Raw genomic sequence first — 15,803 nt, forward strand, 5'->3', positions numbered from 1 at the left:
TGCAGGGATCTGGAAAAACAGCTGCCTCTCTCTTCAGCAAAATCAGGTCTCCTGGTTAAGGGAAGAATTTTTGTTAACATCCAAATTTCTGAAAAATAAGCAGCTTGCAGTTGAATGGTTACCGTGCAGTTATGGTTTTAACCAGCCTGCTCATACTTAACCATCTCTGCTTATTTTAAATAGAGCAGCTGTGAAAGGGGTAATGAGGCTTTTGAAATGCCTTTTGCTTTACTCTTTTAAATGAGGTTACAGAGCAATAAAGAGAGCTGAAGGTATCCGGCTGAGGAGAAGCAGCAAGGAAGATGGGTCTGCTAAGTGTGGATTTGTTGATCACGCTTCAGATCTTGCCGGTCTTTTTCTCCAATTGCCTCTTTCTCGCGCTCTATGACTCTGTGATTCTCCTGAAGCACATGGTTCTGTTTCTGAGCCGCTCCAAGTCTGGGCGCGGTGAGTGGCGGAGGATGCTGACCTCGGAGGGGCTGCGCTGCGTCTGGAACAGCTTCCTCCTGGACGCCTACAAGCAGGTGAGGAGTCCGGGGCACCGTGGGGCTGGGGCGGCTCAGCCGGGAGCAGCATCCCGCCTGTCCGCGGAGAAGGGAAGGGAATGGCTGCGTGGTGCACACTATCACCTATCTCGTGGAAAGTTTGATGGAAGTATAGGCTGAGAGAAGTGGTACTTCTGAGTCGGGGTTAAGGGTTCGTGAAATTCTGGAGCTGCTGACTCCCTCTGCTAACTCTCTGTGCAGCCTTGGCAGTGTCACTTAGTTTAGGCGTGCCTCAGTTTCCCCAAGAGCATGAATAATAATCTTCACGGTTTTAAAGTATTTCAAGGTCTTTGTTTAAGAGTAATTGTAAAATACTCTAGATGTTTTCACAGCTGTAGTTTATTATTGCCATGTGAGAGCCTCAGATATTATAAAAAGGCTGCACCTTCAGATAGAGTTCTACATAGATAGATGTGAGCTATGTAACTAGAGTTGTTTTACCTAGAGTAAAATATAGAAATGAGCCATTGTCATTACATTGGCATTTTCTATTACTCATATGTTAACTTTTATATTGGAGGAAGTATCCAAGTAAAACTGTGCACAAATTGAGAAGGTGACCTTTTTCTTTCATGAAAGGAGTGACAGAGGGACATGTCAGAGATTAAAAATGAACTTGACTAGCTGTCGGACAGCTGCCTGGTAATTTAAGTTAATAAAGACAGTAACAGTTATGCAACATGTACTTTTCTTTTCCTTTTAAGATTTCTTACAAACATTACCCAGAGGTACTGCCCAGGTCTCATGAGGTAGCTGGAATTCCCTTTTATAGATTGAAAAGGTGAACCCAAAACCATGAAATTTCTTGCACAGACCACCCAGTCAGTAAGTAGAACTGGATTCAGAGCTCTGTGGCTTTCAAAACAGTGCTTAGTCTGTTAATTTGTTGTCTTATTTAGACCATCTAATTTAACATATTCTGTGTGATGTCATAGGGGTCCTGTCCAAATGATACTCTTCTGAAATATTTCTTTTTGTATTGCCTTCCCCCCAATTCACTTTCACACCTCTACAATAGCCTTTGTATTTGCTTTTATCTAAAAATGTGAAGAGCTGGTGATGCTGGTGTTTGCTGGCTTTGTGATATGGAATACCATCTGCTTAGCCTGCAACTCAAGCCATGGGGACATTAATTTTCAGTGTAAGACAAATATAAATAAATTTAGCTTTTGCCAAATGGGTCAACCTTTTACTGCAACCCAGGAATCATCCAGCTGGCTACCCAAATAAAATAATGCTGAATGAAGCCCGCTATTCTCCTGGCCCTTCTAGTCTTTGTTTTTATTCTCTTCATAGACATTAAGTAAGTACATTTTACAGTGGCCCTGTAAAATGGGTCACTGAACACAATTGTTCCCATTTTACAGGCAAGGCAAGGCTGGACAGTTAACACATGACTTGGTCAAGGCTCCAGTGGAAGTTGGTAGCACAACTCTGCAACAGTCAAGTTTTGAGTTCCCATATTTGCAACCTATATGTGGCCTGGGGTCTGGAGAAGTTGTGAAGCTGTAAAAAAAGTTGTGAAGCTGTAAAAAAAGCTGTCTCCATGAGATATTTTCTATCTTTTTTTGCTTAAATTAAACACAATTATTTAAAATTAAGATATTGCATGCCTTTCTGTAGTCTCCAAAGTCATGCTTTGCCTTTCTTTCAGTATCATGATGTTAACCATGGGAGCGACAGGTATGGTGACTCTGCTATTTTTGGTGTTGGCAATGAAACTCATACCTTGAACTTTGGTAATTTTATTCTCTCCCTTATCATGATTAAATCACCTGGTTGTTCAGGTCGATCAGGCCATAAGGTTCCAAGAATAAACTCTGTGCCTCAATGAACTCAGCAGAAAAATGCATATAAACACAACCAAATTTTATCACCTTGTTCCAAATAGAGGAAAAAGTCCATTCATGGCAGCTAGCCTTAAGACAAAATGAATTGACCAGCAATTCATGGAAAGACTATTTTGCTTAATAGAATTATGAGCCATAAGGACAGAACATCATTGGAAACTCTTGATTGTCACAGAAAGATAGTTAAGCCTAGAAATCAAATTGTAAAGGGGACAAAATAAACTGAGGAGCAATAGTGGAAGAAGGTTCATCACCTCCACAATAGATGAGAATCTTTTGCTGCTTCTGTAAGGAAGAAATAGGAAAAAAGTTTCATCTGAAAAGCTGTACTAGTAGATTTGAAAAAGATTGAAACATATCCTGCTTTGTAACATATTTTAAAAAGCATGAGAAATGGTGAAATATATCAAAGGCAAATTTTTCCTTAAATCACCCTTTTCTAAATCCTGAATAGAATTATCCTACTGTGATGTCTTATTCTGAGACAATAATTGAGAAATTAAAATGTTACAGAATCAGGGTACATTCTGAATTAAGGTAAACTTATTACAAGAAAGTACCTTTGCCTCAAAAGCATGCATTGTCCCAGAATTCTTTTATTTTTTCAAGGCTAGTGTGTAAAAAATATGATCTTGTAATGGTTAGAGTATATTTCAAATAAGCTACTCTGATTTACTTTCTCATTGTCTAGAAAATCTTATTAATATCTCATCCAAATTTCAACTTTTTTTTGGCTTTTTGTTGTTATTAAGTATTGTTGCACAAGATTTTTTGGGTAGGGCAATTATTTCACAGGCAAGGTTACCTAGCAACAACTGAAGAGTTTAACATCATCAGTGGGAAGACAATGCAAAATTTGTTGTATTGTATGTAGACTATATTCAGTGTTCTTTTTTCTTGGAACATTCTTTATGGCTGGTTTTCTGCACATTTTAAAGTCCTACTGGATTCAAAATAATTGCTTTTTTATTTTGATCTTTAATGTAAATTTTACTAATGAATAATATATTTCTTTTTACTTCCTTAGCTTTGAGTTCAATATCTGTCAGATTCAGTGTTGATATTGTCTACACTACACCAGCTTTGTGATTTATAGACCATCCTCCTATTATTTTCCAAGAGGCAAGTGTGTCTTACATTACAAGGGAGTCTTTAGGATCAAACTAATCATCATAACAGAGATAAATAGAGCTCATAGTCAAGTTAGATCAACTTTCTGTAATTGAAAGACTGCAAATGTTTTAAATATTTTGTTATATATGTATGTGTGTGTAGGTATTTATAATTTTATATGTTTGCCTGTATAAAGATCTATCTATATATACCTCTTTGTCTCTAAATATGTACATACACATATGTATAAGAAGGCAAAAGTACACATATGTAAGCGTACATTTCCAGGAGTCAGTCCATCTCATTTCTCTCTATGTGTACACACATAAATAGGTGTGTATGTACACATACATACAGATATGAATGCAGTCACAGCTATTGATGAGAGAGAAAAACCAAGACTTTTTGGGAGGGTGTTAGTCTAACCATGATTTACGTGGGCCATTTCTATAAATGCCAGGGAGGTGTTTGTTCTAGCTTAAAGCATGCATACTGAAAGTATCACACATCTGCAAAAATCCAAAGAAAAAGCTGGAGAAGTTTTGAAAAAAAAAATGTGAAAGCTTTTAATTTTTTTTCCTGCTAAGTTCTGTGCTTTATTTAGTAGTGGGATGAATCTGTTTTCTAAGATACCAAAGGTGAGAAATTGTTGTCTTAAAATGCTTTTAAAATAGGTTAAGAAGCAGTTGTACCCATTAGAGATGCCCAGTGGTGAGCCCTTCTGCTGGAAGCTTTTCCAGTGCCAGATATGATCTCTGTGTTTCAGCAAGGCAGAGCTATCATTCATGGTCTCCAGTAGGAGGCTTTAATGTTATGCTTGAGAAAATTGTCCCTCTTTTCCACCTCAGTGTAGGGTAGCTGTGGGGAAGACCTTAATGGCCTCTCCCTGCTGGTGTACCCACGGGGGCAGCGTGCACAGAGACGCGCGTGGCTGTGTGTCACGGGCCTCAGAGGGATGCTGGTGCTCCAGGTGATGGATGGATGGATGGTGGTGGGTGTGTGTGTACTTGTACAGCTTTTTACTGTCTTTAGAATGGGCCAGCAGCAAGCTCTGGCATGACGGTCCCAACGCAGGGGAATGGCTGGCACAGGATGCCAGGCTCATGGCGTAGACCCAGCTCTGGATGCAGGAGCAAGCAGAGTGGTTCAGTAAACACCCAGTGAGATTTCCCTGGGTTTTCACATAGGCAGTTAAATTACCTTTGGCAGCTTTTTCCTGCCTGGTAGGTAGATGATCTAAAATAAATCAGAATGCAGAGCAAACCAGTCCCAAACCTTACATGTTAAAGGCATGCTGCACATCATCATCACAAAGATATATGTGAAAGTAATATAAATGCATGATCCTCTACCTGCTCTTTGCTTTCTGAGGAAATGTTTTAAAGGTTGAAACAAAGACACAATGTTCACTATTTGTATTTATTTTGTCTGATGAGGTAAGGAAGTTTCTCTCCCTGAATTTGACAGTGATAAAGGGAATCTGTGAAAGAAAGTCCTTTGTATAATTTCAGGGTTTAGAACTAGACATTGTGTGGTATTAAATTTATTTTATTGGTTTTACAAAGTTCAACTTTAGCAGAATTTTTTTCATTGACATTTGCAAATGAAAACAATCTTGAAAGAAGTGAGAAAAACAAAACTGAACAAAACCACAATTAAAACTTCTCCTGCAAAGTTGGGAATGTAAATTCAACAGGATTTGGTCTTGAAATTGTAATTATTATTAAAAGTTTCTTATTATTACTAATATATAATCATGTTTGTTGTAGTTGTGTGTGAGGATAAACCTAGGCCAGGAACCCATTGTACTAGGCAGCATCCCAACAAGAGGAGCAGACAGTTGGTCCCATGGAATTTAAGAGTTCAAACACTCAAAACAAAGAATAGGAAAAGGAATATGAGGACTTTTATCCCACATGGGCTCTCATCCCATTTCATTTACAGATCTAAATTATTCCACACCTCTTTGCACTGTTCCATTTTCACAGTTATGTGTGGAAAAATGACTGTAAGGAGTGCTTGCCTGGCTGTCAAAGCTCTGTGAAAACCCCCTTTTGCTGTGATGGACACAAATAGCTAGTGGGCACTATTCAGGAAGAGGATCATACACGTTTCTTGAGTGCTGGCTCTACCTCTCTGTCAAAACCACCACTGTGTATTCATACTTATAAAGCCAAGTAAAAAAAAAGTAAAAAACCATCATCCAAATTAATATCAAATTCCCTTCACGTGCTGAGTGACAAAATCTGGTGAAGGCCTCTGTCACATGTAGGTAGGTCCTTGTGGCCACAGTGAAGTAGGCAATGCCCTCATCTTGAGGGAAACATAAAGCCCTTAAGAAGCTTGCTCTTGGCTCCTCAATCACAGCAACTAAAATTAACTGTAAGAGAGCAAGGCAAAGGCTGCTTTATGCTTTCCTTGTGCCATGCATACTCATTTGTGGGACTGGTGGCTTTTAAATGGAGAGAGCAGAATTTGACTAGTTATTTTTATCCGGACTGTGCCTGGTTTGTTTGCCTCCCACTTCTCTTCGTCAGGTCTGCATACCTGATCCTAAATGAAAGACTCTGGGAAAGCCTGAGCCATTTCTAGTCTCTACTCTCCAAGTGGAGTAATTCAAATTGCCACCTTCCCAAGACAAATGAAGAACTTCTGCACCCTTACTCTGCTCCAGACAAGAGTCTACTGTGATTTTTGTCAGCTGCACAACTCTGGGTCATGAAATAAGGAAAACAAAACTAATAGTTTGTAGAATTTGCCAACCAGAGTCAAATTATTATTTGGATGAAGCTATACCTAGCTGAATGGGATCAAATCAAGGCAGGGAATTAAAAAAAATGCTAAAGGCTGCAGGGATTCAGTTCATTACCAATCACTGTACTCCAGTCCCAAACACAACGTGTCCATATTCAAATGACTTATATAATAAACTCTTAATTGTCTGGCAGCACCTGTTTTTTTTTAGGGGGTTGCATAGCCTGATTAGTCTGCTAAACTGTATGAAAATCCCTTATGCAGGGAATTTAAGCTGTATTCCAGTGCACAGGATCCCAGGAAGGTTATGCTGAAGTTGATAAAAGCAAAACAGGAAAAAAGAAGAGGCAAATGAGGAGACAATGTTTTGTCTGTGGGGCTTTACCTAGTTCTTATGGAAAATGTGCTACAAACTTAGCAGTACGTGCTATTTCTAGCCTGCAGTTTATGAATAGGGCTTTCTCTCCTGCTCCTAAGTCTCCTTCATTTTGTAGGCTGTGTGCTAAAGCATCAGCAATCTTGTTCCCTTTTCACTTTTCATGCAGACTGAGGACAGGCTGTCAGGCAAACACAAAATTCTCACAAATGATGCGAGTCACTGCTTTGGTGCGGCTGCCTGCCCCTGCTGATGGCTCGCTGGGGCAGATTTGGTTGGCCTACCTTGCGTGTCCCAAGCAGGCTGTGTGGGAGGGGATGCCTGCGTGCTGCTCTGTGGCTACCTCATTCAGAAGGCTGGCACCAAATGGCCAAATATTCACGCACAAAAGTACGTGATTATGGAAATGCTGGATTGCGTGTGAGGGGAATTCTGCTGGTTTGTTTCTCAGAATTTATATTTTGCCTGCCTTTGTGTAGGATTTCAAAAGCAGTTTGGCTGAATACATGAGTGTTTTTCTTTGTTTACTCATTTCGTTGGTTTTCTTTTCCAAGAGCTGTTTTTTCTTTCAATAAATAACAACAAAGAAGATGGCCAAGGCCTACAATGCAGATGATCAGCAAGGATGATATTGTCATCCTGTGTCAATCGGTTCAGAGTCTGGTGAAATAAACAGTCCCTTGGGAACGTCAGTGCTTCATCAAGACCAATTAGTGGATCTGCCGCTGCTGCTTATGTTTAAGCATTAACGACTGGGCAGGGCTGCTTTTTGGAGTGCCTGACACTGGCATGGAACAAGGCACCGACCTAATTACTTCTCTACAAGAGCAGAAAATGCCTTGTGAATGCCTGCTTGGCAAGGATATCTCATTAAGGGGGAAAAAACCCAACACAAGCACTCCTAGAAACAAAAATTAAAATTATAGGTAACCTGCGGCCATGAGACTTCCTTCATGGCTGTGGGAAATGAAGAGAAACTGCTGTAAGGTGATGTATAGATGGATAAAGGCTTCTTTGTACTTTGTTTCCAAACTCCATCTATCTTTATAGTCCATAAGGAGTATGAGATGCAGAATGCAAACTTGCATTGTTGAAGAACAGAAAATATATTGTCATCTTTGGTACCAATGTTAAATAGGACTTGAAGGACATTCCCACCAACAGTTGGTGTCTGTTGGAAATTGTTTTATTAGTCTATTTCTTCGGGGTTTGCAAACTGGCCTAGGAAATTAAAGGGCTTGGTGGACCTGAGTGAGGAATTGGTAATGAGGAGCTTGTGATATGCAGCCTCTCTTTCTGCTTGAAACAATCAAGAAGCAAACTGTGGTTTCCCAGTTCAAGAGTGGTGGCTAGACATTTTCAGTCATGATATTTTGTTAAAATAAAACCTGAGGAGGAAGCAGAAACAGCTGCTCAGATGTTTCTTTGGTCCTAAGTAGCTCTGCTCCTTCCTGAATTACAGGTGCTTCTTTTTACCTTTATTTTTCTTCTCCTCTGAAGAGTGAGAGTGAATAGAAGAAACTGTGTTGTTTAATTGTGATTTGTGAGCTAAATTACATGTCATTACTTCTTTTCTTTGACTGGATGAGAAAACACTCTTAAATACTGAGGCCCACTATTCATCCAGAGGGTTGGGTGAAGCACAAATACTTACACATCAGGCTTTGCCCAAAAGGCACATTTTCAGCAAGCTATCTCTGAAAAAGTGTGCATGGTAGTTCAGGAACAGTTAGGTGAAGAGGCATCTAGTGTTTGTGTAGATATGCATGTGTTGTGTTTCTCGAAATGTCCCTTCTTTTGGTAGTCACCAATTTATCACAAATTGCTGAATTGTTTAGTTGGCTTCTGGATTGAATGCAGCTCTCAGGGTGATTGAATGCCACATGATCTTGACCTGTGTATTTCTTTGTTCAAGTGCAGCCCTTTACCTTACTCCTGCTTTATCTATCTTATGTCACAGAATGGCAGAGAGGAACGATCAACAGTTGAACAGAAGACTCCGTGCTAAGGTGTAGGTAGCCTTAAATGCTATAAGATGTTTAATGCTACGTCTTAGATGCAAGAGCCAGAGTCTCTGAGCCTGCCTCTCCAGACAGATCATTTCTTCTCAAAAACTGGGATATAGTTATTTTCTGTCTTTGAGTTCAGTGGATAGTACACTCACACCTCAAGTCCTAAACTCAGCTGTTTCAAGCCTCTTGCTTTCAAAGGTGAAACACAAAGCTTTTTTTAAACTATTACCAGTGCCCTAGCAGATAGCAATGCTGTAGATGGAGGTTTACAGGGATGGGGCCAAAAGGGACTTTGCTTTCCCAGAGCATCCTTGTTTCTCTTGACTGTGCTGCTGCTGCGTATCCTCGGCTTCCAGTGGCATGATCACCACATACTTGCCCTGGTGAGATTTGTGGGTCTCAGGCCATCTTTTCTTCTGTGGTTCCCTTCCTTGCTGATCTCTGAGTGAGAATGGTGGCATGGCTGTGTTTCAGTTTGCCCTATTGAAAAGAGTCAAAATAATGCTCCTAATCATGCGCCAACACGCTGCGAGACATTCTCATGTAGCTGTGAAGTCTGGAAGCATTAATGGCTGTGCCTTACAAACTTTGATTAGACTCTTGCTTCTGTTGTTATTCTGATGAAATAATGCAGAGCCATGACTAACTGCAGTTTTGTTCAAGATAGTCAGGTTTCTGAGAGAGAAATGGAGGATCCCATATCAGCAATCTACTCGCCTTTGGATGTATGTTCAGCAGCAACTGCATGAGTTCAGTATTCAGTTGTTCCCTCAGCTTCTTACTGCATCTCACTCCTATATCACATCTGATACCCTCTAATGCAATGTAAAATAGAAGCGCACCAAAAATCAGTTATTTATTCAGTCTTTACACAGTTCTCATGTAGTGTTAACATCTATTGACTTTAATTGCTGTGTAGCTTCAGAAAGAAATACATAAAATGTTAAAGACTTTGGCCCTGTGTGTTTCCTTCAAAGCAACAATTCTGAATTTATTCAAATAGTCGGTGGGCAGAGAAAGAAAGTGTCAGGAAAATACAAAAGGATAATTGCATTGCTGTACTAGAGGCTGATGTTAAAGACAGAGACATAGGAATTTCTGAGGCAGAGCTCATTAAAAATTAATTGCATTGTGCACTAATGTTTTGTGGTTGTATAGTAGTTATCAGCTAAGGATCTTGGAGACCTCTGCAGGCTCCACCTTATTCTGCAATTCCCTCCTGTGAGTTGCTTTTATTCTGTCTTTTGTTCTATAGACATGCAAACAGAAATGGTCAGGCAAAATGGCCTTTCCACCACGGCCTGTTGGGTCTGAGTTAGATCTGAAGCTGGAGCTGAGAACAGTTAATTTTCACCTCATCCTATTTCAGCCATGATATAAACTTTCCCCTTTTCCTGCTGCTTTTTTTCCCCCCAATCACCTTGCACAGAAACATTGCAGTAGAAGGAAATGTGTCACTCAATCACTGAAGAAATTACCGCAAAGGGGTTAGAAGAAGTTTTAGAGAGCGCGATCTTGAATTATTCACTGTCGGAGCAGTGTATATATTAAGAGGACATTTGCAGAGTTCTCTTGTGTTTGATACTCTTGAGTATTTTTATTCTTGGACTGCAGGATGAAAGAGAATACACTAAGCTGCAAATCTCTCAAAACTGAGAGGCACTGTGTGTGTTGTGAAAATCAGGAATATAATGCAGAATGATTTTTGAGAATTTGAAAAATGGCTTGAACTGTAGGCTCTGGGCTGAAAAGGGACCTAGGCTTTATAACACCTTACTAGCTAATCTCTAATCAACAGGCTACTGTTTTTCCAAAATGGTCATGGTGTCTCATAAAAAGCAAACATCTAGAATATATAAACAGGTTAGCCTGTAAGCTACTTCATTATACAAAATAATTGTTTGGTTATACTGAAAATTAGTGAAAACACTGTTGAAGTTTTGAATAGTGAGCTTCAAGGACGATGTGAACTCATAGAAAATGCCAGTGGAAAAAACCCTATGTGTCACAGAGGAAAGGTAGAAGAAATTTGAGGTAGTGTGAAAGTAAATACAAGTCTCCAAATACCTAAGGGTGGACAGAACCAAGTATGTAGGGGACAGGACAGACCTCTTATCAAATTTTCTGACATTAATGAAGAAGCATATTTGTCAGAAATGCCACATCTTCCTGAACTGTGAGTGCAGGTGGACAAGATGACCGTTTTGGAGCTGCCGCTTTTGATGATTTGCTCTGCCCCCATGTGTCTCATTAGGTGTTCTCCGAACAGGTGACTGTTTGAAGAGAGCAGTCATAAGGATGCTGCACAAGCAAGTCACGCTAACTTGCTATGTTTTAATTTGTTCTGCCATCAGGTCAAACTGGGAGGAGAAGCCCCAAACTCCAGTGTAATCCACATAGCCAAGGGCAGCGATGACAGCAGTGGAAGCTGGAAGAATGTTGGTGGCAAGTGTGGAGCCAAATGCCACCTTCTGGATTTCGCCAACTCGGAGCGGCCACTGGTGGTCAACTTTGGCTCAGCTACCTGACCACCGTTCACAAGCCAGCTGTCAGCCTTCAGCAAGCTGGTGGAGGAGTTCTCTGGTGTGGCTGACTTTCTGTTGGTCTACATCGATGAAGCTCACCCATCAGACGGCTGGGCTGCGCCTGGAATCTCTCCCTCTTCATTCGAAGTTAAGAAACACAAAAGCCAGGAAGAGAGATGTGCAGCTGCTCACCAGCTTCTAGAGCACTTTTCCTTGCCACCTCAGTGCCAAGTGGTGGCTGACTGCATGGACAACAATGCCAATGTGGCCTACGGGGTTTCATTTGAGCGAGTATGCATTGTGCAGAGACAAAAAATTGCCTACCTGGGGGGCAAAGGCCCCTTTTTCTACAACCTTCAAGAGGTCCGGCTTTGGCTGGAACAAAACTTCAGCAAAAGATGAAATCCATTCTCAACAGGAGTTACGTCAACCGATGTGTCCCTTTAAGGTGATGCAAAAGGGAAAAAAAGAGAAAACATATGCTAGTTTGAATAAAATCTTTCAGATGATTGCAGGAGAACACATTTGATAACAATGTCAAATGAATGTTAACTAGGAAAAGAAAATAAAACAAAAATCTAGCTCCACAGAAACATTGTCAAGTGAAAAAAAAAAAAATCGCACTCCTGCTCTTGTTGTGGGACAGAAGAGGTGAACAGGCTTCTCCAAAAAGGTGCTGCTGGCAAGCAGGTAGGGTGGTTAGGAAAGATCTGTTTCCCAGAAGCCCCAGTCCTGGGGTGAGGCACAGAAAGCGTTTCTGCTTGGAAGGCATTCCATGGAAAGGCAATGCTGTACATTTCATCAGAAATGCTTCTTTACCCCCTGTGGCCAACGCAAGGAACCTGAGAGGAGCAGGGGTTTTGCAATTGACTTGCATACAAATGCAGTGCAGTGTGGTGATTTTCCTATCTTGGCAGAAAATTTATTGTTCAGCGACTTCAGGAGCCACATGCAGACTGGCACAGGCAGACTGGCTACTCAGAGCAAGATGAACCTTTGTCTGCTGGTGTTTGTACTCTCTGTGGACACCTCTGCACAGCATATTAACTATGTAATGCTACCTTGCATGCTTGTATGCAGTGTGCAGGACTGTGCCTGCTGAGAAAGGTATTAAAGTCTATGGAGTTGGACCAAAAAGACAGAGGTGATCAAATAAGCCCATTATAATTTGAAAACTGAAATACCTGGAGTAATTATAGCACAACATTGAGAATCATCTAGAGCATGCATTGTGAGACAAAACTCAGCTGATACCAACCAAACCCTTGGTTCTGAGAGCTGACAACACACATTTATCAATGTTCTCTGGTTCTCATCTCTGTTTCTTTACCCACCTCCATCTCTTTCTGTCTAGCAATAGGATTAAAGGTAATTTCACTTTTAGCTTTAAAAAAATAACTTATTTCTCTCTCTCTTTTTTTTTTTCTTTTTTTGTTTTTTTACTGTAACCTTACAGGTATATTTTGGGGACGGGAGAACTTATGCACAATTTTACCTCATTGAAATGGAAACCTATCCTGTCTTTTACCCTGTTAAATGTAGTCATGCTGACTTTTACTGTTTTACCTTGTTTACATCTATGTTAATCAGAAAGTTAAGTTGTTTGCAGCCTTAGAATTGATTGGCTGCAGTTCTGCTACTGGATGAGCTGATGGTCTGTTTTGCTCATGTTCTTGAAAACCTTCCCAGAAGAGAAACAGGGAGGGCAAAGAGTTTGAATTAATCTGAGTAAGTGTAGAAGGTGGCAGAATTTTCATATGAATGAGTATGAGGAATGGATTGTTATGTCGAAAGAGATACTGTGAACTTAGAGTACACATTAAGTTTAGGTATTTCTAAAACTAAAATTATTTAATCAAGCCTGATGAAGAGACAGATTTTCAATGAGCTAACCTATTAGAGCTGATAAATGAAAACCCATATGGAGATGGACTATCCAAGTTTTCTCTCGTCTTTGGCAGAAACATGAAACAGATAAACAGAATAAGTGGGAAAAATCAAATCAGTTTCTCATCCTGGCCATCATCAGGAATATGATGTGTTGATGTCGACATAGGAAAGAATAGAAAATACATAAGAGTTTTAATTTTCTCAATGCCCATTAATATTGTGTCTTTCCTCTAGCTTGGCTGTCGGTCAACTTAGCCAATGTAGGAGGAATTCGGAAATGCGTTTTCAAGCACAGATCTGAAATAATGACAGTAACATGGGTAATTTCTCCCGTACTCAGGTTCATGCTTCCCATTCTTCTCACACTGTTTTCCTCCACACAGTTAGACATAGATACACATGCACTTACACAGTTGGTAATGTGCATTGGAGAAGGGTGCAAAGAGTAGCTGTCAGATCTCCTAGTGAGCCCCACTTCTCAGAAGGCCTGTGTCTCTCTGTGTGTGCATTTATATATGCAGCCACGTGTATATAATACATTTTTATGTATGTGTATATATATATGTGTGCACATATAAATGATGTCTAAGACCACTAATGATCATTATCCTGTCCTACCATTCATTAATGTTACTGTAAATCATTGCTCAGTGCAGAAGATTGTTACAGATCTTCATGACTAACCGGCATATATAACTGAATTTTTAAAACCTGTTATCGTAGAAACAGTAACATAGCCAAATGACATGGTTTATTTAATCCAGTGTCCTACCTCTGACTGTATCAGATGCTTCAGGGGAAGGTGCAATAATTTTTAATGTAGAGAATTTTTATTACCTTCAGCCCATATTATTTTTGCCTCATCTGAAGTGATGATGTCTCATCATCCCTCATAAGAGGTTGATTCCGGGTATTGAGATTTAAATATTTTGTGAGGTGGGGATTACTAAAATAAAAAAAAAAAACCATCCCTTTTAAGTTTAAAGAAAACCAAATAAAACCAGATTTTTTTTCTTTCATATTTAAATAGGCTGCTTTTCAATGTCATTCTCATCTCTTGCTGTTATATGCTAAACCACTAAACATAAGCAATCCCAAGTTTTCTTCTATACATCGGTCATAATATAATCTATATAGAAATTTGCATACCTTTTGTTTGTTTAAGACAAGCAATAACACATATTCTTATACAGATTCATACTCTTTCCTTGTCTCTGAATCTCTTCTGTTTTTGCTACACTGTACTTTTACTCAGGTGAGTAAAGATGCAGACATTAATCCAAGTGAAAATCTGTATTGATATACCCAACACAACATCTTTTTTCTTATTATATCCTATTCTTCAGTCATCTGAAACTTTTTTAATCCATAGCAACTCCATAGCCTTTGTAAAACTTAAACTAGTAAGTCTTTTCTTCTTTATCTCATTATACTGTTGAAGTCTGAACTGTTTATATGGGAAATGCTAGCCAAATGTTTAACACAGCTGTTGAAACATACCTTTAGTTCAGAGGAAAGAGTCAAAATTAGTAATCCAGTTTGTTAGTATCCATTTGCATATCTAAAGTTACAATTATTTTTCAAGTCCATTCTCTCCTTTTGAATTTCCAATATTTTGTTTTGTAATTCATAACATACAGTTCATCACATAGTATACAGGAAGTATAAAATTGGCTCCTGTAAATGGGAAAAACACATTGATTTTCCACAAATAAAAACACACAATAACTTCATTTTTTCTTGGCAACATGTATGACTGTCCTGCCTAAAATTTAAAGATATTCCAGCCTCACTGATTATCAAGACAGAAATAGATTTTGCAAAATCTTGGGTTTCCCCAGAAAAATTCTGGTCAGAAAGCAGGGCTTTCTTCAAAGTGAAGTGGGCAAAAAGGAAAAAAAAAGGAAAAGTATTTTCTAGGAGGCTGACAGAAACATAATATCTTTTTTTCTTTCTTTCTTTTTTTTTTTTTTTACAAAATTAAAACATTTTATTGAAAAGGTTTTAAATGAAATGTCATCCTCAATTGATAATAAAAGTGGCCATATGTCACACACCCAAAATTATTGTAACAGTTCTTTTGGGTCCAGGTAGAGATTTTACTACTTTGCTAGCCTTGTCTAGTCTGCTGTGAGACTGGATTTGCCTCTGTCTCATTCTCACTGTGTCAGGGCACTATACCATATTACTTGAGGTGCTCCAGTGTGACATACATACCTGTTGAGCAACAGCTCTCAAATTGGTGCCTGAAAGCATTCTGGAAGGCTACTGTATTTAACAGAGACCCCAATACTGTGTCTCAACATTAGTATGGGAAACTTCCAGTATTTTTCATTCTGAGAAACGTAAAGCAATTCTGGGCTATCATTCTACATTGTTCTGTGCTTAGCATCTGTATTTAGCACTCTATAAAAGGAATGTAAAACATTTTGTGCGGATGAGGAACTATAGCATTTTGCTCTTTCCTTGTGTAGACAATGACATAAATTTAAGGCAGCGGGAAAACATGCCCTATCTATTAAAAATAAGAAAATATATATGAAATATCTTGATGAACATCTGTCTGAACACTCTGAAAAACAAAATGCAGTGATTTTTAGGAAGGTGATCTTGGTGGGGAAACGTACAACGCTTCTCAAAAAGGTATTTGTGCTGTGCATCCAGGTGTGTGCGGAGGGTAGTTATGTTTCTGCATGTGTAAAAGTGGCTTTTCTGTGATGTGGAGTATAGATTTAAGA

General features: G+C 39.4%; 1 protein-coding gene across 3 annotated transcripts; it reads left to right on the plus strand.

The window, feature by feature from the left end:
- Positions 1-302: 302 nt before the first annotated feature.
- Positions 303-11,772, plus strand: DIO2 (iodothyronine deiodinase 2; the record flags this gene model as incomplete). 3 transcript variants are annotated; one of them, XM_084207320.1, is made up of 2 exons in its annotated part: positions 303-524; positions 11,005-11,772. In XM_084207320.1, the coding sequence occupies 2 exons, from the start codon at positions 303-305 to the stop codon at positions 11,620-11,622; spliced, it is 840 nt and encodes a 279-aa protein (XP_084063446.1). The 3 variants fall into 3 exon arrangements, with proteins under 3 accessions (XP_084063446.1, XP_084063447.1, XP_084063448.1); XM_084207321.1 differs by having other exon boundaries at positions 11,005-11,577; XM_084207322.1 differs by having other exon boundaries at positions 303-447; positions 11,005-11,066.
- Positions 11,773-15,803: the final 4,031 nt, after the last annotated feature.

Source organism: Fringilla coelebs (genome assembly GCF_963513975.1).
Source record: "Fringilla coelebs genome assembly, chromosome: 6".
NCBI lineage: Eukaryota > Metazoa > Chordata > Aves > Passeriformes > Fringillidae > Fringilla > Fringilla coelebs.